The sequence below is a fragment of the Carcharhinus amblyrhynchos genome, chromosome 2 (genome assembly GCF_965287045.1).
Source record: "Carcharhinus amblyrhynchos chromosome 2, sCarAmb.v2.hapA, whole genome shotgun sequence".
NCBI lineage: Eukaryota > Metazoa > Chordata > Chondrichthyes > Carcharhiniformes > Carcharhinidae > Carcharhinus > Carcharhinus amblyrhynchos.
The window spans coordinates 84,446,969-84,471,066 of NC_137325.1; the positions used below are offsets into that span (position 1 = coordinate 84,446,969).

General features: G+C 44.9%; 1 protein-coding gene across 1 annotated transcript in view; it reads left to right on the forward strand.

Moving 5' to 3' along the window:
• The first annotated feature begins 1,286 nt into the window (after positions 1–1,286).
• tex10 (testis expressed 10) overlaps positions 1,287–24,098 on the forward strand; it is a 100,828-nt gene continuing 78,016 nt past the window's right edge. The window contains exons 1-5 of the mRNA XM_080208454.1: positions 1,287–1,346; positions 14,256–14,445; positions 17,390–18,102; positions 22,675–22,906; positions 23,962–24,074. Of these exons, the coding sequence (XP_080064580.1) occupies positions 14,266–14,445; positions 17,390–18,102; positions 22,675–22,906; positions 23,962–24,074 (1,238 nt within the window). The 5' untranslated portion in view covers positions 1,287–1,346; positions 14,256–14,265. The remainder of the gene's footprint in view (positions 1,347–14,255; positions 14,446–17,389; positions 18,103–22,674; positions 22,907–23,961; positions 24,075–24,098) is intronic.

Genomic DNA, 24,098 nt, shown 5'->3' on the forward strand with positions numbered 1-24,098 from the left:
CAAAAACCCAGCTTGCAGGTGCAGCAGGTGGTCAGGAAGGCGAATGGGATGCTGGCCTTCATAGCGAGGGGGATTGAATATCAAAGTAGGGAGGTCTTGCTGCAGCTGTATAGGGCATTGGTGAGGCCGCAGCTGGAGTACTGTGTGCAGTTTTGGGCGCCGCACCTGCGCAAAGATATTTTGGCCTTGGAGGGAGTGCAGAGGAGGTTTACTAGGCTGATACCGGAGTTGAGGGGATTGAGCTATGAGGAGAGGCTGAATAAACTAGGCTTGTACTCGTTAGAGTTTAGAAGAATGAGGGGAGATCTCATTGAGACGTATAAGATGATGAATGGGATGGATAGGATAGAGGTGGAGAGACTCTTCCCGCTCAAAAAAGACAGTAGGACTAGGGGGCACAGCCTCAAGATAAAAGGGGGGCGGTTTAGAACGGAGTTGAGGAGGAACTTCTTCACTCAAAGGGTGGTGAATCTCTGGAATTCTCTGCCCGTTGAAGTGGTGGAGGCTGCCTCGCTATTTTTAAGACGCGGGTTGATGGGTTTTTGATAAGAGAGGGGATTAAGGGTTATGGGGAGAGGGCGGGAAAGTGGAACTTAGCAGCGACAGATCAGCCATGATCTTATTGAATGGCGGGGCAGGCTCGAAGGGCTAGATGGCCTACTCCTGCTCCTAGTTCTTATCTTCAAAAGGCATGCCTCCCAATCCAGGCAACATCCTTGTAAATCTCCTCTGCACCCTCTCAATAGCTTCCACAACCTTCCTGTAGTGAGGTGACCAGAACTGTGCACAGTACTCCAAGTGGGGTCTGACAAGCGTCTTATAAAGTTGCAACATTACCTCCCAACTCCTAAACTCGATCCCTTGCGTGCTCATATTGGACTCAAAATATCTCCACAGATGCTACCAGCCCGGCTCTGCTTTCCAGCACTTTGTATTACATTTCTAGACTTTCCCAGTTCTGATGAAGGGTGGTCGATCTAACGTGTTTAATTCTATTTCTTTTCGCACAGAAGCAGCCAGACCTGCTGCTGACCAGTCCCAGTCTGACTGAATCCTACATCTCCCAGAACTCCAGTGGGAGGACCCTGGGGGGGGAAGAGGCTGCCCTCACAGCTGCTTTCGGCACAAACAGTTATTTTCAAAATTGAAACAGCCCATGGACCGGAACGGGGCGGGGGGGGGAGGGGGAGGAGAAACTGAGATTAATTATACCCCCTCCACACACCCCTTCCTCCAAAAAGACCCAGCATCGCTGTCAGGAAACAGGCACCAATCGGACAGCTATCGTGCGCGTTGCTGAGGAGAAGCCGCGCGCGTTTGTGGCGGCTGAAGAAACGGCAGAACGGGTAATGGGGGAGGGGAGAGAGGGGGGAGAGAGGGGGGAGAGGGGGGAGGGGGTAACGAGGGGGGAGAGGGGGGAGGGGGTAACGAGGGGGGAGAGGGGGGAGGGGGTAACGAGGGGGGAGAGGGGGGAGGGGGTAACGAGGGGGGAGAGGGGGGAGGGGGTAACGAGGGGGGAGGGGGGAGAGGGGGGAGGGGGTAACGAGAGGGGGGAGGGGGTAACGAGAGGGGGGAGGGGGTAACGAGGGGGGAGAGGGGGGAGAGGGGGAGGGGGTAACGAGGGGGGAGAGGGGGAGGGGGTAACGAGGGGGGAGAGGGGGGAGGGGGTAACGAGGGGGGGGAGGGGGTAACGAGGGGGGAGAGGGGGAGGGGGTAACGGGGGAGAGGGGGAGGGGGTAACGGGGGAAGGGGGAGAGAGGGAGAGGGGGTAACGGGGGGAGAGGGGGTAACGGGGGGAAGAGGGGGAGGGGGTAACGGGGGGAAGAGGGGGAGGGGGTAACGGGGGGAAGAGGGGGAGGGGGTAACGGGGGAGAGGGGGTAACGGGGGGAAGAGGGGGAGGGGGTAACGGGGGGAAGAGGGGGAGGGGGTAACGGGGGGAGAGGGGGTAACGAGGGGGGAGAGGGGGAGGGGGTAACGGGGGGAAGAGGGGGAGGGGGTAACGGGGGGAGAGGGGGAGGGGGTAACGAGGGGGGAGAGGGGGAGGGGGTAACGGGGGGAAGAGGGGGAGGGGGTAACGGGGGGAAGAGGGGGAGGGGGTAACGGGGGAAGGGGGAGAGAGGGAGAGGGGGTAACGAGGGGGGAGAGGGGGAGGGGGTAACGAGGGGGGAGAGGGGGAGGGGGTAACGAGGGGGGAGAGGGGGAGGGGGTAACGAGGGGGGAGGGGGTAACGAGGGGGGAGAGGGGGGAGGGGGTAACGGGGGGAGAGGGGGAGGGGGTAACGGGGGAAGGGGGAGAGAGGGAGAGGGGGTAACGGGGGGAGAGGGGGTAACGGGGGGAAGTGGGGGAGGGGGTAACGGGGGGAGAGGGGGTAACGGGGGGAAGAGGGGGAGGGGGTAACGGGGGAAGGGGGAGAGAGGGAGAGGGGGTAACGGGGGGAGAGGGGGTAACGGGGGAAGGGGGAGAGAGGAGGAGGGGGGAAGGGGGAGAGAGGAGGAGGGGGGAAGGGGGAGAGAGGGGGAGGGGGTAACGGGGGGAAGGGGGAGAGAGGGGGGAAGGGGGAGAGAGGGGGAGGGGGTAACGGGGGGAAGGGGGAGAGAGGGGGAGGGGTAACGGGGGGAAGGGGGAGAGAGAGAGGGGGAGGGGGTAATGGGGGGCAGGGGGAGAGAGAGAGAGGGGGAGGGGGTAACGGGGGGAAGGGGGAGAGAGAGAGAGGGGAGGGGGTAACGGGGGGAAGGGGGAGAGAGAGAGAGAGGGGGAGGGGGTAACGGGGGGAAGGGGGAGAGAGAGAGAGAGGGGGAGGGGGTAACGGGGGGAAGGGGGAGAGAGAGGGGGAGGGGGTAACGGGGGGAAGGGGGAGAGAGAGGGGGAGGGGGTAACGGGGGGAAGGGGGAGAGAGAGGGGGAGGGGGTAACGGGGGGAAGGGGGAGAGAGAGAGAGGGGGAGGGGGTAACGGGGGAAGGGGGAGAGAGAGAGAGGGGGAGGGGGGAAGGGGGAGAGAGAGAGAGGGGGAGGGGGGAAGGGGGAGGGGGGAAGGGGAGAGAGAGAGAGAGGGGGAGGGGGGAAGGGGGAGGGGGGAAGGGGGAGAGAGAGAGAGGGGGAGGGGGTAACGGGGGGAAGGGGGAGAGAGAGGGGGAGGGGGTGACGGGGGGAAGGGGGAGAGAGGGGGAGGGGGTAACGGGGGAAGGGGGAGGGAGGGGGTAACGGGGGGAAGGGGGGAGAGAGGGGAGGAACGGGGGAAGGGGAGGGGGAGGTAACGGGGGGAAGGGGAGAGAGGGGGAGGGGGTAACGGGGGAAGGGGGGAGGGGGTAACGGGGGGAAGGGGGAGGGGGGGAGAGAGGGGGAGGGGGTAACGGGGGGAAGGGGGAGAGGGGGGAGGGGGTAACGGGGGGAAGGGGGAGAGGGGGGAGGGGGTAACGGGGGAGAGAGAGGCGGGATGGGGTAACGGGGGGGGAGAGAGGGGGGATGGGGTGAGGGGTAACGGGGGGAGAGAGGGGGGATGGGATAACGGGGGAGAGAGGGGAATGGGGTGAGGGGGGATGGGGTAACGGGGGAGAGAGGGGAATGGGGTGAGGGTGATGGGGTAACGGGGGAGAGAGTGGGGAATGGGGTGAGGGTGATGGGGTAACGGGGGAGAGAGAGGGGAATGGGGTGAGGGGGGATGGGGTAACGGGCGGAGAGAGAGGGGATGGGGTGAGGGGGGATGGGGTAACGGGGGAGAGAGAGGGGATGGGGTGAGGGGGGATGGGGTAACGGGGGAGAGAGAGGGGATGGGGTGAGGGGGGATGGGGTAACGGGGGAGAGGGAGGGGATGGGGTGAGGGGGGATGGGGTAACGGGGGGAGAGAGGGGGGATGGGGTGCGGGGGGAGAGAGGGGGGATGGGGTGAGGGGGGAGAGAGGGGGGAAGGCGTAACGGGTGGAGAGAGGAGGGATGGGGCAACAGCAGGGAGTGGGGGCAGAGATGGTAACAATGGGGGGGGAGGGTAACAGTGTTGGGGGGGAGTGGGCAGAGTCGGGGTAGAGAAGCTAAGTGGTGGAAGGGGCAGAATGGGTAAATTGGGGGGGGGAAGGCCGAGATAGCGGGGGGGGGGGGGGGAGCAGAGTGTTCAGTGCAGGGGCAGAATGGTAACTAGGGGTTAGAGGGTGGAGGCAGAGTGGGTAACCAGAGGGAGCGAGGGAGGGAAGGAGGAGTGGGCAGAGTGTGTAATTAGGGGAGGGGGGACAGCGTGGGTAAGCTGGGGGAGGGATGGACAGAGTGGGTAATCGGTTCCTCTTATTCATCTTATTCCCTTTGTTGTGTTCCCTGTTTGAGGTTTCACCATTTCTGAGATCTTTGACCTTCTGAATTAATCTGTTAATGTGAGAAATAATCCAATTTTTGTGTATAGATAAGGCTATGATGTCCCAACTTTCACTTGTGTTCCCTGAAATAATACATCCATGACAAATCAGTAATGAGCTAACAACAATCTGAAGCCATAATTAATTTTATATATTTGTGCATTGTATCTGCACCCTAAAAATTAACCTTGGAAGTTAAGGTAAATGTAAGATTTTTAAAAATCTAATGCTTGGTAGTTGAACATAGTGAAAAAATTTCACCGGACATTTTATTTACGGTAACAAAATAAGTGTACATTGGATGAGTGAGTTGAAATATTACGATATCAGTCAATCGTGATATAAATTAGGGTGGCACAGCTGCCTCACAGTGCCAGGGACCTGGTTCGATTCCAGTCTTGGGAATTTATATGTTCTCTGCATGGGTTTCCTCCCACAGTCATGATGTGGAGGTGCTGGCATTGGACTGGGGTAAACACAGTGAGAGCTCTCACAACAGCAGGTTGGGGTCCAGCAGGTTTATTTAGTAGCAAAAGCCATTAGCTTACGGAGCGCTGCCCGTTCGTCAGGTGAGTGGGGGTTCTGTTCACAAATGGGGCATGTGGGGACACAAACTCAATTTACAGAATGGTGGTTGGAGTGTGAGCCATTGAGTGGTCAGGTCTTGGTGTTTTAGATGGTGTGGGTGGGGGGAGCATTAAGCACAGGTTAAAGTCTCCAGACGGGACATTTTGGTGGGACCGGGCAGGTCGAGGTCAGAGCAGAAGAAGTAAAGAGAAATATAGTGGAAATTGGGGATAGTGTAGTTAGGGGCATAGACACTGTCCTTTGTGACAAGGCTAAAGAATACCAAAGAGTGTGTTGTCTGCCTGGTGCTCGGGTGCAGGATGTCTCCTCTGGGCAGCAGAGGAAACTGGAGTGGGAGGGTGAGAATCCGGCTGTCGTGATTCATGTGGGTGCCAACAACATAGGCAAAATAGGAACTAAGGATCTGCAGAGGGAGAATGATAATCTGGGAACCAAATTAAAAAGCAGAACCGACAAGGTGGTTATCTCTGGATTACTATGTGAACCATGTGCAAATTGGCGCGGGGTAAATAGGATTAAGGAGATGAATGTGTGGCTCAACGATTGGTGTGGGAGGAATGAGTTTGAATTTATGGGGCACTGGCACCAGTGTTGGGGCAGGTGGGACCTGTTCAGATGGGATGGTCTTCATCTGAATCGTGCTGGGACCAGAGTCCTGGCGAATCACATAACTAGGACTGTAGCTAGGGCTTTAACCTAATTGGGGGGGGGGGGTGGAATTACAAAATCTAAAGTAAAGGAGAGGGTACGTGTGCAGGTAAATGTTGAGGATGTTCCGCTAATTAAAGGAGTAGGGGGCATGAGAGAAGTTAGTAGTGTTTCTACAAATAAGGTCCAGATAAAGGCTGGTAAAAAGACACTTTACCTGAATGCATGAAGCATTCGGAACAAAGCGAATGAGCTGATGGGGCAAATCAGCACAAAGGGATATGATCTAGTGGTCATTACGGAAACATAGTTGCAGGGTGACAGGGACTGGGAACTGAATATCCAGGGGTATCAGGTGTTTAGGAAGGATAGACGGGAGGAAAAAGGGGGTGGGGTAGCTCTGTTAATTAAAGATAATATCAGGGCGGTAGTAAGAGAGAATAGGCTCCAAAGAGCAAAACATGGAATCGTTGCAGGCGGAGATAAGGAATAGTAAGGGGAGAAAGACGCATCTGGGTGTGATCTATAGGCCCCCAAATAATAACTTGGAGGTGGGGCAGGCTATAAACAAGCAAATAATTGATGCATGCAAAAACGGAACGGTGATAATTATGGGGGATTTTAATCTGCATATTGATTGGATGACCCAAGTCGGAAGCGGTGGGCTTGAGGAAGGGTTCTTGGAATGCTGACGGGATAGTTTCCTTAAACAGTATGTAACGGAACGGACGAGGGAGCGAGCTATCTTAGATCTGGTGTTGTGTAACAAGGCAGGTAGAATTAGGGATCTTCTTGTGAGGGATCCTCTTGGGACAAGTGATCATAGTATGGTTGAATTTCTGATGCAGATGGAGGATGAGAAAGTAGGGCCCCGAACCAGTGTCCTCTGAACAGAGGGGAGTATGATAGGATGAGAGCGGAATTGGCGAATGTAGATTGGGGGCGCAGATTGGTTGGTAGGACGGCTTAAGAACAGTGGAGGATTTTTAAGGAAATCTTTTTCGGTACTCAGCAGAAATATATTCAAATGGTAAAGGAGGACTGTAGTAGAAGGGATAACCAGCCATGGTTATCGAAGGAAATAAAGGAGAGTATTAAATTAAAAGCTGATGCGTCCAGAGCAGCTAAAAATAGTGGGCGATTAGAAGATTGGGAAAGATTTTAAAAAACAACAAAGAATGACTAAGAAGGTGATAAAGAAAGGAAAGATAGAGTATGAAGCTAAACTAGCTCTAAATATAAAAAATGACAGTAAATGTTTTTACAAATATATAAAGAGGAGGAGACTGGCTATAGTGAATGTTGGATCCTTGGAGGACGAGAGGGGGGATTTAGCGGTGGGCAATGAGGAAATGGCTGAGGCCTTAAATAAGTTTTTTGTGTCAGTCTTCACGGAGGAGGGCACGAATAGTTTGCCGGGTATTAAAGATAGAAGGATGGAAGGAGATGAGGTCCTCAATGTGATTACTGTCACTAGAGAGGTAGTGCTTGATAGACTAATGGGACTGAAGGTAGACAAGTCCCCGGGACCGGATGGAATGCATCCCAGGGTTCTGAAAGAAATGGCAGAGGTGATAGCGGATGCCTTAGTAGTTATTTATCAAAATTCGCTGGACTCTGGGGAAGTGCCAGAAGATTGGAAAACGGCTAATGTTACGCCGCTGTTTAAAAAAGGTAGCAGACAAAAGGCACGGAATTATAGGCCGGTTAGTTTAACGTCTGTAGTTGGAAAAACGCTAGAAGCCGTCATGAAAGATGAAATAGCAAGGCACCTAGAAAAGAATGGTTTGATAGAGCAGGCGCAGCACGGATTCGTTAAGGGGAAATTGTGTTTAATGAATTTATTGGATTTCTATGAGGATGTGACTAGTGCGGTAGACAGAGGGGAACCGGTGGATGTAGTGTTTTTAGATTTCCAAAAGGCATTCGATAAAGTGCCACACAAAAGGTTGCTGCAAAAGGTTAGGGTGCATGGAGTTGGGGGTAAGGTGTTAGCGTGGATAGAGGATTGATTGTCTAATAGGAAGCAGAGAATAGGAATCAATGGGTGCTATTCTGGTTGGCAGTTGGTGACTAGTGGAGTGCCGCAGGGTTCGGTGCTGGGGCCTCAACTGTTTAGTATTTACGTAGATGATATGGAGGAAGGGGCTGAGTAGGGTAACAAAATTTGCTGATGACAGAAAGGTGAGTGGAAAAGCACATTGTGTGGAGGGTGTGGAAAGTCTGCAGAGAGATCTGAATAGGCTGAGTGAGTGGACGAGGACCTGGCAGATGGAGTATAATGTTTGCAAATATGAGGTTATCCACTTTGGCAGAAATAATAGTAGGAGGGATTATTATTTAAAAGGCAAAAAGCTGCAGCATGCTATGGTGCAGAGGGACCTCGGGGTCCTTGTGCACGAATCGCAAAAACCCAGTCTGCAGGTGCAGCAGGTGATCAAGAAGGCTAATGGAATGTTGGCCTTTATAGCGAGGGGGACAGAATATAAAAGCAGGGAGGTCTTGCTGCAACTGTACAGGGCACTGGTGAGGCCGCAGCTGAAGTACTGTGTGCACTTTTGGTCGCCGCACTTGCGCAAGGATATATTGGCCTTGGAGGGAGTGCAGAGAAGGTTCACTAGGCTGATACCGGAGATGAGGGGATTGGACTATGAAGAGAGATTGAATAGACTGGGCCTGTACTCGTTGGAGTTTAGAAGGCTGAGGGGGTCACTTATAGAGACATATAAGATAATGAAGGGGATGGATAGGGTAGAGGTAGAGAGATACTTCCTGCTTAGAAAGGATAGCAGGCCTAGAGGGCACAGCCTCAAAAAAAAAAGGGGGGGTGTGCAGTTTAGATTGGAGCTGAGGAGGAACTTCTTCACTCAAACGGTGGTGAATCTCTGGAATTCTCTGCCCGTTGAAGTGGCGGAGGCTGCCTTGCTGAATATATTTAAGTCATGGGTAGATAGGTTTCTGATAGACAAGGGATTTAAGGGTTATGGGGAGAAAGCGGGAAAGTGGAACTGATCCACTTCAGATCAGCCATGATCTTATTGAATGGTGGGGCAGGCTCGAAGGGCTAGATGGCCTACTCCTGCTCCTGTTTTTTATGTCGTGGGTGTTGTAGATGGTGTGGGATGAACCCAGGATCCCGGTTGGGGCCGTCCTCGTGTGTGGAGCTTGGCTGTCAGCCTCTGCTCGGCGACTGTGTGGTGTTGTGTGTCGTGGGGGCCATCTTGGAGAATGCTTACCCAAATGTCAGAGGCTGAATGCCCATGACTGCTGAAGTGTTCCCCCACAGGAGTTGTTGGGGAATACTTTAGCGGTCAAAGGCATTCGGCCTCTGATCTTCGGGTAAGTGTTCTCCAAGGCAGCCTTCACAACACATGACAGCACAGAGTCGCTGAGCAGAGACTGATAACCAAGTTCCTCACACGTGAGGATGGCTTCAACAGGGATCTTGGATTCATGTCACACTACTTGTAACCCCCACAATTTGCCTAGGCTTGAAAAATCTCATTAACTGTCCTCTCTGGAGACAATACACATCTCTTACCTGTGATTAATGCTCTCTCCACTCACATTGCCTATACCTTTAAGACTTGATTACCTGTAAAGACGCGCATTCCTACCATTATTTGTAAATTGAGTTTGTGTCTTTATATGCCCTGTTTGTGAATAGAACTCCCACTCACTTGACAAAAGGGCAGCGCTTTTGCTACCGAATCAACCTGTTGGCCTTTAACTTGGTGTTGTGAGACTTCTTACTGTGTTCCTCCCACAGTGCAAAGATGTGCAGATTATATGGATTGGCCATGCTAAATTGCCTCTTATTGTCCAAAGATGTGTTGGTTAGATGTTTGGGGTTACGAGGAAAGAGCCTGGGATGGATGTGGAGAGTCGGTGCAGACTCGATGGGCCAAATGGCTTCTTTCTGCATTGTAGAGATTCTGTGATGCTACAAATGACTCTAATCTTATGCAAATTGACCATAAACTGCAATTAGCAGCTGTGTTTTGTGCCATACAGGTATACACATAACCACAGCAAAGTGGTTGAACCCTGAAGCGCTTTGTGAAGAGTAATGGAGGAAATAGACAAAGCATATTATATATTTTTAAATATTCCATACATGTATTGCCTCAATGCAATATATTTGTTCTTTCACACCTGGCCATCAGTTTGTTTTGCTCTAACATTCTCCCTCCTTTTAGTTCTGATGAAGGGCCCATGATCCAAAATATTGATGGATGCTGGCAGACCAGCTTAGCTTTTACAGTTTCTTCTGTTCTTGTTTTAGATTCCAGCACTTGCAGTGTTTTGCTTATTAAAACATATTATATTTGTCTCTAAAGAATTCTGATTTAAAAGCAAATTACGTTGTTTGTTGCTGATCCAGGGTGGTGATAACCTGATCCAGTCTTTTGGTTTCATCCTGCATCTGACTCAATTTTTTTTTAACTCCTTGCATTTACTTACTAAATTCTCTAATATTGTTTCCTTGAAAGTATATAGATCGATGACTTCTCATCCAGCCTCTTAATGCTGGCCATTTGGAGAAGCAAATAGATCCACAGTAGAAAAAAAATTATAAAAATGTTACAAAGACTTAGGCAGTATTTTTTGAATGCATGGAGCATTCTCAGTAAGTAGATGAATTAACAGTGCCAACTAATATACGGGATACGAGATATGATGGTGTTGACTATTCACTTTTACCATCTTACCTTGTGATAACCTGCCTTCGTTTGAAGCAAGCAATGATTCATACAGTACTTAAAATACTTCAGAATATCCGCATGTATGCTTTAAAATCATAATTGTTTAATTCTCTTACTGCATTCATTAATATGTAAAGTATTCTCTTGTTAGCTTATTAACTTCTTTAAAGAACCATTTAACTCTTTACTGGTGGTCTTGTCAGTGCCTTAATGTATACTGTCTAAGAACCTTATTAACTGGTTAGAAATTTCAGATGGTGATTATGGAGACATGGCTGCAAGGTGACAAAGGCTGGGAACGGAATACCCCAGGGTATTTGATATTTAGGAAGGTAAAGGAGATGGGGTGGTGTTGTTATGGATTAAATCAGTGCAATAGTGAAATTGGACATTGGCTCAAATGCTACATGTAGAATCTGGGTGGAGCTAAGAAGTTATGAGGGACAGCAACATTAGTGGGAGCTGTCTTGAGGCCTTCAAACAGCAATGGTAAGGTTGGGGATGGCATTATACAGGAAATTAGAGATGCATGTAACAAGAGTGATACAGTAATCGTAGCTGAAGTTAATCTTCATGTGGATTGGGCAAACCAAATTAGCAATCATACTATGGCAGATGAATTTCTGGAGTTTGAGATTTTTCTTTTAGGCCATCATAGAACATAGAACACTACAGCACAAACAGGCCCTTCGGCCCACGAGTTGTGCCGATCACATCAACACCTACCAACCTACAGACCTATCTATAACCCTCAATCTCATTAAACCCCATATACTCATCCAGAAGTCTTTTAAAAGACCCCAGCGAGTTCGCCTCCACCACCACTGACGGCAGCCGATTCCATTCACTCACCACCCTCTGAGTGAAAAACTTACCCCTAACATCACTTCTGAACCTCCCTCCCCGCACCTTAAATCTGTGTCCTCTCGTAGCAACCATTTCAACCTGGGGAAATAGCCTCTGAGAGTCCACCCTATCTATTCCTCTCAACATTTTGTAAACTTCTATCAGGTCGCCTCTCAACCTTTGTCTCTCCAGGGAAAAGAGTCCCAGCTCCCTCAACCTAACTTCATAAGGCATGCCTCCCAGTCCAGGCAACATCCTTGTAAATCTCCTCTGTACCCTCTCAATAGCTTCTACATCTTTCCGATAGTGAGGCGACCAGAACTGCGCACAATACTCTAAATGAGGCCTGACAAGGGTCTTATAAAGTTGCAGCATTACCTCCCGACTCCTAAACTCAATCCCTCAATTAATGAAGGCCAGTACACCATACGCCTTCTTGACCACCTCCTCCACCTGCGAGGCCGATTTAAGAGTCCTATCATGTTGAGGAACCATCTAGGGAACGTGCTAGCCTCGATTTGGTATTATGCAACGAGAAAGTGTTAATTAATAATGTGCCTTATTCTTCAGAGAACAGTGACCATAACATGATAGAAAGTGAATAAATCCTACCTCAAACTAGTACCTTAAATCTAAACAAAGGAAACTACAAAGGTATGAGGTGTGAGTTAGCTAAGATAGATTTGGGACTAAAAGATATTATGGTGGCTAGGAAATGACTAATATTTGAGACACGAATGTTGGTATTGCAACAATTATACATGCCTTCCTGGCTTAAAAACACAATGAGTAAAGCAGCCCAAATGTGGCTTACAAAATAAATTAAGGATAATATTGGATCGAAAAAGGAATCATGTAAAGTTGCTCTAAAAAGTAGCAAGCCTGAGGATTGGGGGCAGTTTGGTATTCAGCCAGGGAGGACAAAGAGATTGATTAAGAGGGAGAAAATAATGTATATAAATATTGGAATATCATAAAAGGGTACTGTAAAAGCTTGCATAAGTCTGTAAAAAGAAAAAAAATGAAGGCCCTTACGATGTGAAACAGGAGAATTTATGATCGAGAACAAGGAAATTGCAGAACAATTAAACAACTACTTTTGTTCTGTCTTCCCAGAGCAAGACACTAATAAATTTCCAGAAATGCTAAGGAATCAAAGGGCTAGAGAGAAGGAGAAATTGAAGGCAATTAATATTATTGGAGAAGTTAATTAGACTGACAGCTGATAAATCCTCAAGGCCTGATAATCTACATTCCAGGATGTGACCATGGAAATGGTGGATTCGTTGGCTGTCAGCTTCCAAAATTCTGTAGATTTTGGAACAGTCCATACAGATTGGAGAGTGGCAAATGCAACCCTGCTATTTAAAAAAAGAGAAGGAGGGAGAAAACAGAGAATTATGGACCTGTTTGCCGAACTTCAGTATTAGGGAAAATGCTTGCGACTATTATAAAGGTGTGATAAGCAGGCACTTGGAAAGTATCAGCAAGATTAAATGGATTTGTGAAAGGGAAATTGTCTTTGATAAACCAAGTGGAATTCATAGAATTCCTACAGTGCAGAGAAGGAGGTCATTTGGCCCATCAAGTCTGCACCAACCCGCTCAGGCTCTGTCTGTATAGCCTCATGTATTTACCCCACTAATCCCCCTAACCTATGGGTCAATTTAGCACGGCCAGTCCATTTAACCTGTACATTTTTGGACTGTGGGAGGAAACCGGAGGCTTGAGGAAACCCAAACAGACATGGAGAGAATGTGCAAACTGCACACAGTCAGTCACCCAAGGCTGGAATCAAACCTGGGTCCCTGGCACTGAGGCTGCAGTGCTAACCACTGTACCACCATATTGAGTTTGTTGAGGTAAAATCGATAAGGGTGAACCAGTGGGTATGGTCTATTTAGATTTTCAGAAAGCTATCGATAAAATTCCACATAAGTGGTTAGTGTGCAAAAGTAAAGCGCACAAGATTGGAATAATATACTGGCATGGATTGAGGATTGGTTGACAGACAGGAAACAGGGAGTAGAAATGAATGGGTATTTTTCTAAGTGGCAGGCAATGACTAGTGGGATCCTGCAGGGATTAGTTCTTGAGCCCCAGTTGTCCACAATTTACATCAGTGATTTAGATGAGGGAACTAAAAATAATATTTCCAAGTTTCCTGATGACCTCAAACTTGGTAGGTATGTAAGTGGTAAGCAGGGTGTTGAGAGGCTTCAAAGTGATTTAGTCACCTTGAGTGAGTGGGAAAACGTAGCAGTTCAGCATAACGTAGATAAATGCAAAGTTATCCGCTTTGAACAGAGAAACAGAATGGCACAGTATTATCTAAATGGTGATAGATTGGGAAAGGTTGTCCTAGTGCACCTGTCGCTGAAAGCAAGCATGCAGCCACAGCAAGCAGTTAGGAAGGCAAGTAGTATGTTAGTCTTCAATGCAAGAAGACTTAGAATACAAGAGCAAGGCTTTCTTACTGCAACTCTACAGGGCCTTGGTCTGACCACACCTGGCAAATTATGTGCAGTTTTGGTCTCCTTATCTAAGGATATACTTGCCACTGAGGGAGCGCAGTTCACCACACTGATTCCTGAAATGGCAGCATTGTCAATAGAAGAGAGAATGGAATTTAGAGGAATGGGGGGGAACCTAATTGAAAAGTATAAAATTCTGACAGCTAGACAGACTGGTTGGAAGGATGTTGTTTCCACTAGCTGGAGGGGATCTAGAACAAAAGGTCATAGTCTTAGGATATTAGGACAGAGATGAGAAAAATCTTCTCAAAGGGTAATGAATCTGTGGAATTATCTAACACAGAAGGCTGTGGAAGCCAAGTCACTAAATATATTTAGGAAGGATAGATTTTGTGACTGTAAAGGTGTCAAAGAGTATGGGGGAGCATGGAGTATGGTGCTGAGATGGAGGATCGACCATAATCATGTTCAATGGTGGAGCAGGTTCACAGGACTGAATGGCCTACTCCTGCTGTTATTTCCTATGTTTCTTACGTGCAAGTGTCCCAAGATGGACTCTTGCTGAGTAAAGTTAAGGGAAACTTGAGGCATTTTCCACATCTGAGGCTCAACATTTATTGTGGGAAGTTAAGAATCAATGTTCTTTACTACAGTGAAACCAAAATGACTAAGAAGAGAAAACGTCAAGATGACTTTCAAAAAGTGAAGCTAAAAGTTGGTAAAAGGAAACCAAAAGCAGACAATGCAACCAACACCAGCTTCAGAACACGTGCCATCCATGTTCCAGAGCAACTGAAGAGTGATGCATCACTGCCAACAAATCATCGCAAACTTAACATAAAGGTACATAATGCTGTCTCGGCCTGCTCTATTTGACAATCAAGATAAGTACACAGTAGTTTTTCCCTCCAATTTTCTCTCTTGAAGGTTGTCATGAAATCAGTTTTTTTCTCCTTGTATGCTTTGTAAGTTAGCAGCTATGGAGCTTGCTCCATTCAGGATGCAGGATGTTCCAATACTTGTTACATTTGATCTTGCCTAGTAATAAAGATGGGACCCTCAGTGTTTTGATAGATCACCCAGATCAATTCAGGGGCCAGTGGAGAGCTCAGGAGAGAATCAATTTTATGTGAAGAGAGAGTCAGGAACAAGAGAAGTTCCATGCAGCTAAAGTGTCCTGTTAGCTCTGAGAAGCTGGAAGGCTCCATGTAGTGAGGGCTTGAGGTAAGTCCTAGAAAGTTAAAAGGCAGAGGAGGGTTGAAATTCTGTGCTGTAGGTTGTTGGGATGAAGGTAATACTTTACAGTAATGGTGTTACACTCATCATGGCTGTAGAACTAAGGTTGTAGCTGTGAGTGCAGCCTTGGGAATCCAGGGGAACATAGTTTTGGGAGATGATATCAAAACCCTGGGAGGTGAGCACTTGTTTAGACAACTTGAATTGGAGTGGCTTTGAGAGAATTCTTCAAAAGTGACAAGTTTGGAATCCCTTGTGAGGAAGATTGAATTTTAACACGGGTGGTAACTGCCTAGAATGCGCTGCCAGACGAGGTGGTCAAAGCGTATCCAACAGCAACATTTAAGACACATCTTGACAGATACATGAATAGGCAGGAAATAGAGGGATACCGATTGTGTAGAGGCAGGAGGACTTTAGAAAGACGCAGGCTTGGTGGGCTGAAGGGCCTGTTCCTGTGCTGTACTGTTTTTGTTCGTAAAACAGTGTTAACTCACAGTGGATACTGAGTCTCAGTTGTTTGCTGAGAAATCTGTCTTGGTCACATCTGCAATTTATTGTGCACTGTGATCTGTTTGACTACAGTTAATTTATATGTGCTTGTTGATTCTGAATATTGGAGTATCAAATAGATATTGTAAATTGTTTTACTTTTCAGACTTTGTGTAATAAAGTTGTTTTTTAGTTTAAAAACCATGGAATCTTTATTCTCTAAACTTTGTCTGCCTTAACAAAAAGTTGCTTCTCCCTCATTGGACTGGACAAAAAAGGTTGAGGTTTGGTCCAAGAGCACAGTACAAGGTAAATCTTTATTTGCTGATTTCACAAGTGCTGATTTGTTATGTGCTGCCAAGGCAGTGAGTGCATTGGACATGCTGTTGTGCTAGATCCTGTTCTCAATTTATATTTGTGTGTGGCTACTTCCAACAGTAGAAACCCTGACTGATGACATTTCCCCAATAGTGCCAGGTCATGTGGCTTGCACGAAACATATCTTTAACTGACACTGGCTAAATTGGCACAGAGTGTGTGTTAATTGTCTATGTCTCAGTATCTCACTGGTATTATTATCCAAATCAATGCTTGTTCATTCTTGTCACATACTAAAACTTTTTACTGTTTACAGTGAATACCTAAAAAATAGATCTTGAGAAAATGGACAACATGTGGTCTTGACAGACATTGGTTTGAATGATGAAACAAGGGGACTGCATAAACAGTAGTTCAAAGTTTTCAGTTAACTTACAGGCTTACTGCTTATTTATTTGAATGCTTGTGCTCAAGTGGAAAAAGAGAAGACATTTCCTTAACTCAACTTGCATTTGAATCCAAACTGGGCAGGATTATCTTACATGGAATGTTTCTCCTGGTTAATTTGTGCAACTCTCAAAAGGTTAAGTAAGAAAAACATTGACGAAGTTTGTGGCTTGTTCAGGTTTGCCGATTGAATCCTACGTTTCAAAGCTTCCTGCATTTTCAACAAGCATGAACAAACTTTATTACATTAAATTTGTTGGGGGTCTTGTTCTGGTAGACTCTTCATGTTCAAGCTGTGCCACCCTTCTATGGCTCAGTGGATGGTGGCAGTCTTGTCTCAATGTGGTGGGTTCAAGTCCCAGCCCAGAAACTTGAGCACCTAATGTAGGCCGATATTCCAATGCTCAACTATTGGCACTGCTAAAAATGATCTGCTTCCATATGGATTATTGTCAGACAAATTGTGAGTTTTTTGCCTACAGAGTGCAAAGAAAGAATTGGCAAAATTAGCAATTTTGGGGCATAGATTTAAGGTAAGAGGGAGAAGGCTAAAAGGGAGTTGTGGAGAAACCTTTTCACTTGATGGTGAGCGGGAGTCAGATCTCTGCCTTCTCTAGGTCAAGGAGTGTAGACTAAAATGGTTATGGGTTGCTGGATTAGCTATTCATCGCTAGTTCTGACTGGACCGTTCAAACATCTGTTCTCGTCTGCAAAATCTGTTCATTATTCCAAGATCATTTCAGAATACAAAGATTGAACATCTCCCCCACCCCAACTTATTGTTTGTCCTTCCAACCATGTGCAAAATGGCACAGTGGCAGCACGTTGCTCCCTCACAGCTCCAGGGACCCAGGTTCAATTCCAGCCAGGCAGAAACTGGAATTTTGTTTTTGGATGATGTTCCTGGTGTTGTCCTCCAATACCAGTGTTGTGAAACTGAACCAGATTGTTTTCAACTTTGGTGGGTGGAGTGTGTGCAATCTAAAACTCTCAGTTCCACCATATTCCTTTCACCCATTACGCCTATGCTTGCTGACTTACACTGGTCCCCAGTTAAGTCATCGCTTGGTTTTAAACTTAGTTTTTTTGCCTTTAAATTCTTTCATGACCTTTCATATCAGCAATCTCATCCAGCCCTCGAATGCTGTGAGGTATGTGTTCCTCTAATTCTGGCTTCTTGAGCATCCAGATTTTAATAATTTCACTTTGAGGGATTATAAAGCATTGTGTGATTTTTGTTTATATTGTACAATGTATAGTTTTTAATCTAGTTTTTCCTTTTCTCTCTCATTAGGATCTGCTGACACAGTTGCATCATTATAGTTCAAGTATCAAACAGAGTGCTCTGATTGGCCTTAAAGATCTTGTATCCCAGCATCCGTCAGTAATTGCATCTCATCTTTCCAGTATTCTCAGTGATGTAGCAGCTGTGTTCACAGACAAAGACCCCACAGTCAGATCAGCAGCAGTTCAACTTCTAAACTTTCTTGCTCCTAGAATATCTGGTGATCAAATGGCCCCTTTTTATCCTTTGGTTTGTGCACACCTTTCCAGTGCAATGACTCACATAGTTGAAGGGATTCAAGAGGATGCGTTGAAGATCTTAGATATTTTGTTGGAACATTATCCTGAACTTCTAACAGACCATAGCAATGTCCTCCTGAAGAATTTTCTGGAGCTTATTTCACATCAGAGTTTGTCAAAGGAATTGAAAACTGGAGGGAAAGTGTCTTCCTGGACGCTATCTGTCAACCCAAACCGCCGGATTACTTCTCAACAATGGCAGCTTAATGTACTGAGTAGGTTGAGAAAATTCCTTCAGGCAATTGTTGGTTCAAGCCAATCTGTGGACAATGAAGCTATTTTTGAGAGTGACGACAGGAGCAGATCTGAACATGTGACCACGTTGCAGATCAAGTGGGAGAATTATGTAACTGGACAGCAAAAAATACAGTTGTATGAGCACTCTGGTTCCCAACCCAGTACTGTGATTCCATTCAAACTAAGGTGAGAAACTTTAGGAAGACCTGACTCCCACACATAGAAATATTAAATGACAATGTTTTAACTGAGTAGAAAAGAGACTGTTTTAATTATCCACTGTTTTTTAGTTGCGCTTGCTTTGTATGTTTGTTCTACATGCTAAAGTGCATTTATTGAGCAAGGAACATAATTAGTCACTTAATCTGATTAGGTGCTAGCTCTTCAAAAATCTTTTTTGCATGGCTTTCCTTTGACAAAGTCCTGCATTAGAGATTATCATGCAAGATTGGGAGAAGTGTACTGAAATGTATTGAAAACTGGTTGGCAGAGAAAAAACGAAGAGTAGGAATTAATGGGCTCTTCTCAAATTGGCAGGCAGTAACTAGTGGGGAGCCACAGGGATTGGTGCTGGGACTCCACCTCTTCACAATATATATTAACGATTTGGATGCAGGAACAAAATGTAACATCTCAAAGTTTGCAGATGATACCAGGTTGGGTGAGAGGGTGAACTGTGATGAGGGTGCAGAGATCCTTCAGCATGATCTGGGTGAGTGGGCAAATCACTGGCAGGTGCAGTATAATTTGGATAAATGTGAGGTTAATCACTTTGGAGGCAGAAACAAGAAGGCAGATTACTACCTGAATGGCTGTGAATTGGGAGAGGGAAGTGTGCAGCGGGACCTGGGTGTCCTTGTGCACCAGTTGCTGAAGGTAAGCATGCAGGTGCAGCAGGCAGTAAAGAAGGCAAGTGGCATGTTGGCCTTCATTACGAGAGGTTTTGAGTACAGGAGCAGGGATGTGTTGTTGCAACTACAGTAAGAAGTCTCCCAAGACCAGGTTAGAGTCCAACCAATTTATTTGATAGTAAACTCACAAGCTTTTGGGGTTTGCCCCTTCATCAGGTGAACGGAGAGAATTCTCCACTCACTCACAAAGAGAACTCACAAAGCTTGTTGGAGAGGGGGAATGACTAAAACTCTGTAAATGGAATACTCTTCCCCAACGACAATGTGCACACCCATTGTCATTTTTACAATGATGAGTCACTGGGTAGATAATTGTCCCTTCCTGGAAAAGATATGCGATAATCTGTTTAAATCTTGCTTCTACAGTGCAGCTAGGAGCTTAATGGGCAGAAATGAAATTTTAATTATGTTTCCTGGGGCCTTGGAATCTAGTAGTAAAACAAGAGGGGCTGTTGGCTCCAGAATCTAAGTGCTATTTATGGAACTCAACAATGCTTCCTGCAGATCCTTGAAGAAGCTTTCGCTCCCAGCACCATCTCTAACCATACAGTGCTCACACTGACACTGCTCTCCAGCTTCAGCTGCAATTACTCCTGCCCTAGGTGATCTAATTCATTTCTGTGTGAATAATTCCTATTCATGGCTGGCCTATGTATATTTTAAACATATTCTCTGTCTTTGTGCCATTAGTTTTGTGGTTTAATGTTAATCAATCAAAAATTAGTTATAATTCTCTAATCACACTCATGCATTTTCATTATGTTTATTGCTTATTTATTTTCTTCTGATTTCTGTAGTTTTTATTAAGATGTTCCATAGGCATCAGATGCATTTTAGTTTTGCCAAATGGCTTGTCTGTTTGAGGGTTTGGGCATTGAAAAATGGGAAACTATACAGGTGGACCCTCACAGCAAACCCATCTAAAAATAAGATGTTTCAGTTTAAAATTCAGGAATAAAATCTTCTGTTACACTATTTTTCCCTTGTCCAACTTTCTATTAAGGCATACTTTGTATGGGGCTTCAGCTGCTCATTTTGAGCTTTGCTGTCTTGTCTGGGTGCCTGCTTAGCTTTGGTGAAACTTGGTTACCCACTGAACCATTGGAGGAGTTTTGTTAAATTTTGTCAGGTTAGCTATTCATAACTGATTCTATAAGTCTGAGGAACTTCAATTGTACTTAATGCCAAGATTAATTACTTCAGCTCTTTCTAAATATTGATTGAAGGGTGATGGGGAAATCATATGTGTTAAGATTATTTGAAATGGAACGTCAACCAAGAAGGCAAAATCCAGAATATCTGAAAGGTAGCACTGAGATTTGGGCAGTTTTTTAATAATTAAATGTTTTGAAAGTATTGCGTATATCTTTGATAGTTGATTTAATAACATTTTAACTTGTAGTGTATGATCTAATAATTTAGTTACATCTCCTTTTCCTAACCCAATGTTAGTTTATTTCCTTTAATTTTCATTGACCCCGAACGACCCTGAATAGGAATGTTTTCCTATACTATGAGCTTTCAGGTCAGCATTAAGCCAAATTTCAAATATTTCCAAATCTCTTGCCATTTTAAATCACCATCTTGCTCTCATGCCCACAGTTCAGTCCTTGGCTGTGTTTCAGTGAAACCCAATACAAACTGGAAGAACAGCACCTTACCTTCCGATTTGGCACCTTGTAAGCGTTCTGGGCTTAACATTGAATTCAACAGCTTCAACCATGAACGATTTTTCGATTTAAAAAAAAATCCCCCCAACCCTTCCCCACTTGGCTTTTGTAATATATTGTTTTGCTTTCACAGAATGATGACTCTTGTTGCCACTATTAGCACCTGCTTTAGTCCTTAACTATTAAGAATCCCTTTGTCTTGTGTCTGTGACATCTTTAGCAAATCTCCCCTGAACACTTACCTACCCCTGATCTATTTTGCTCCACCTACTCTATATCCTCTTGAATAATATAAAATCTATCACATTTCTACTTCTCTTCAGTTTGAAGAAGTGTCATACAAATTCAAAATGTTAACTCTGTTTCTCTCTCCACAGATGTTGCCAGACCTGCTGAGTTTTCCAATGTCTTCAATTTTTATTTCAAGTTTCCAGCATCCACAGTATTTTGTTGTTGTTTATAATAATTTGTATATTCTTGCTTCTGCTCTTTCCAAAGAGCTGGCATTGGCAACTGTGCTGCAGAGTTTTGGTATTCATAGGCTGGAAAATGCTACAATGGCAGTTTTGTGGTGTGTAGCCTTAACTGGACTGAGTTCCCCACTGACAATGACATTTGCATCACAATGCTGATGCAACAATCCAATGAATTAAGAGAGGGAAAATGGAAGAGAATTGTTATGCAAAATATGCGAACATTCTTGACCTGTGCAATACAGAACCTGCAACCCTGTCAATGATAGTGAACAGTGGACACTCAATAGGTATGCTAATACCCTACTTCCATAACAAAATAAATGGACAAAGAAATTAGAAATTAGACATTAGAAATTAATGGACAAAGGTCAACAACCATCTAGTTTGTTTTCAACCATCTTGGCATTATGCAGCAACAATTAAGTTAGTTAATCATAGCAATTGAACGTTATTAGTTAGATCCAGAAATCATAGGGAAAATTCCAGTGGTGATGAACTGTGGGAACCCAAGTCCAAAGTTAACATTTTTCTCTGGAGCAGAATACACTATTCATGCCTGAAATTATTCATACTATATTCCCAGTTGTTAACATCCATAATTGATTGATTTGCTTTATTTTTGAAAGAATGATCCTCGTCTGCATTGTCAAAAACAGTTATTGTTTTTCAGCAATTTACAGACATGCAGATTGCAAGGCTGGCAGAGGGTCAAATGACAGTGTTTAAAAATTCTGTAGGATTGGGCTTCCCAAACTGGGCTGTGATCCCCAATGGAGTCGTAAGATAAAATTTTGGAGTTGTGATCTCTGAGGCAGCAGTAAGATCCCAAAGATTATTTGTCATTTCATGCTCACAAATTCCTTTAATACCAAGATGCACTATGACATTAATTAATCAGATTGAAATGGCTGCATCTGGAATGATTGGTAATATTGTAAATCCAGCAATTTCACAATCAAATTCAATGGGAGCCTCAATTCAAGGAAATATTACCACTGAATTTGGCTAACAGAAGAGCAACACGATTGTCCAATAATTTGCATTGAATGGGAGCACATGACAGGATTTGTCCTTTCTTGATTTGTTTATCCTTCTGCGCCATTCTGTAATTATTTTATTCCTTATATTCATGTTTTTTCACATCAGTTAGAATTCTTAGAGTTTTCTTTATAGTCTTTTATTTTGAAAGATTATGAATTTTTTTAGGAGTTAGTTATTTTGGTTCCTTCTTAAACCTTTTTCTTGGGGTGAGCCAGTAGGAATTACAGATTTAAGAACAAGGGAGTAGCCATAAATGTATTTTGAGTACCAAAATTTAACATTGCAGTACCTTTTTAACCTAGGGAATTGTAGTGGACAATGGTGTTTCTCACAGTACTTGATGATTCTTTTTCATGATCGGTAACAATATTTGTCTTTCTCTCAGTTCGGTTATCCTTCTGTGCATTCCCTAATTATTCTTTCATTTCTAATATTCATGTTTTTATTACATTACTTGGAGTTCTTTAAAAATAATCCTTTACACTCTTTTCCTTTTCCATTTATCTCCGTTACTAAGTACTTAAGAATTTTTTTTTGAAAAATGGATCAATCTGTAACTGGCAGTAAAAAGACTAAAATTATATATGTTTAGAAAGTAATATTTTGTGGCTCAGAATCTCCATTGTTCATTGTGCCTTTATTTTTCTGTTTATATTCCAGACCCTCACTTGATGCTGAAGAAAGTTTACCCTCAACAGAGAATCTTAAAGGATTCATTCAGATACTCGTGCCCCTTCTATTGGAGTGTTGGGTGGAAGCCTCTCCTCAGCTTACTGGCCCTACATCAAGTAATCTACTTGAACCAGAAGCCATGATGCTTAGGTTGCAAGTTCTCAGCGTCATTCAGCTGTTGTGGAAGCTAATGCAGCAACAGGATGACACTTTGAAATTAGTAAGGAAAATACATTATTTTTAAATGAGTGGAGTTACTGTAATGATTTCTTTGTGGGTGGGGCAAGGATATTGAAAAAACTTTTTTGTTTCAAACAGAAAAACAATTTTTACCATTTGGCATTTACACAAATAAACTGGGAGCATATAAATATCAGAGATGAAAGGAAGTGGTGAGATTATGTCAATGACTTCCATTGTGGAAGTAAGGGGATTAATAATTGAACTGAATTTGAAATGGTGCATTAGTTTCATAGAAGTACAAATACTTCAAACCTAACTGATTTCACTTCATAGCACTATCTAAAACCTGTTCAGCCTCCTGATCTGAACACATGCTCTGATGTCTTCTTGCAGGGGGAGGGGAGATTACTTCAGAGATTTGTCCTTTTGCAATAGCTCATCTATGACTGTCAGTTGGATGCAACATTGGTTGATATATAAGAGTCAGCTGCATTCATTCCCATAGATGGATCTAAGGTATCATGGGATATTCAGCCCCCAAGGCCCCAGTGTCTGGAATTTCCTCCCAACTCCAGTCCTACTTCAAGTTCTTCCTTAAAATCAACAGACTGACCAAGATTTTGGGCATCCTTCCCCATGACCCCTTTTGTTTTTGTCTTTTTTTTTTGCCTTAAGCCTTCGTGAAGCACATTTGTTCTATTTTCAATACTAAAGGTGCTATATACAGAGTTGTCCATGGCTTGAATGAGCCCCACTCCCCACTGAGTTTAAGGCAGTCCAACCCACTTTGTCCACCTGTTTCTCATACACTTGTCTGGCCTTTGAAATCAATAGGCTTGGAGATTTTGAGAGGACTATTCTTAATGTTGTGCCATTGGTTGGTAAATACAATCAGAATACTAAGATTTTCAATATCAAGAATTTGAGATTTATATAAATTACCTAGAACCTCGATTTAAATTGTGGTTTCCAAGGCACCATTGTAAGCTTCTTTGTAGTCCACTAAGACCAAAAGTTTTGATGCACCTAGTTTAGTATTTTACTTTGTCCTATTGTAGTTAAATATATACAGAATCTTTCCATGTTTTTCAGGAATCCTGGTTAAGGAATCACTATCTCTGTGATTTTAAAGATCAGTTCTTAAAACATTTTCCTTATTCTGTGTTGGAGACAGCTAAACATAAAAAGAAAGATGGAGTTAAAAAGTAAGTATGTGATGAATACCACTA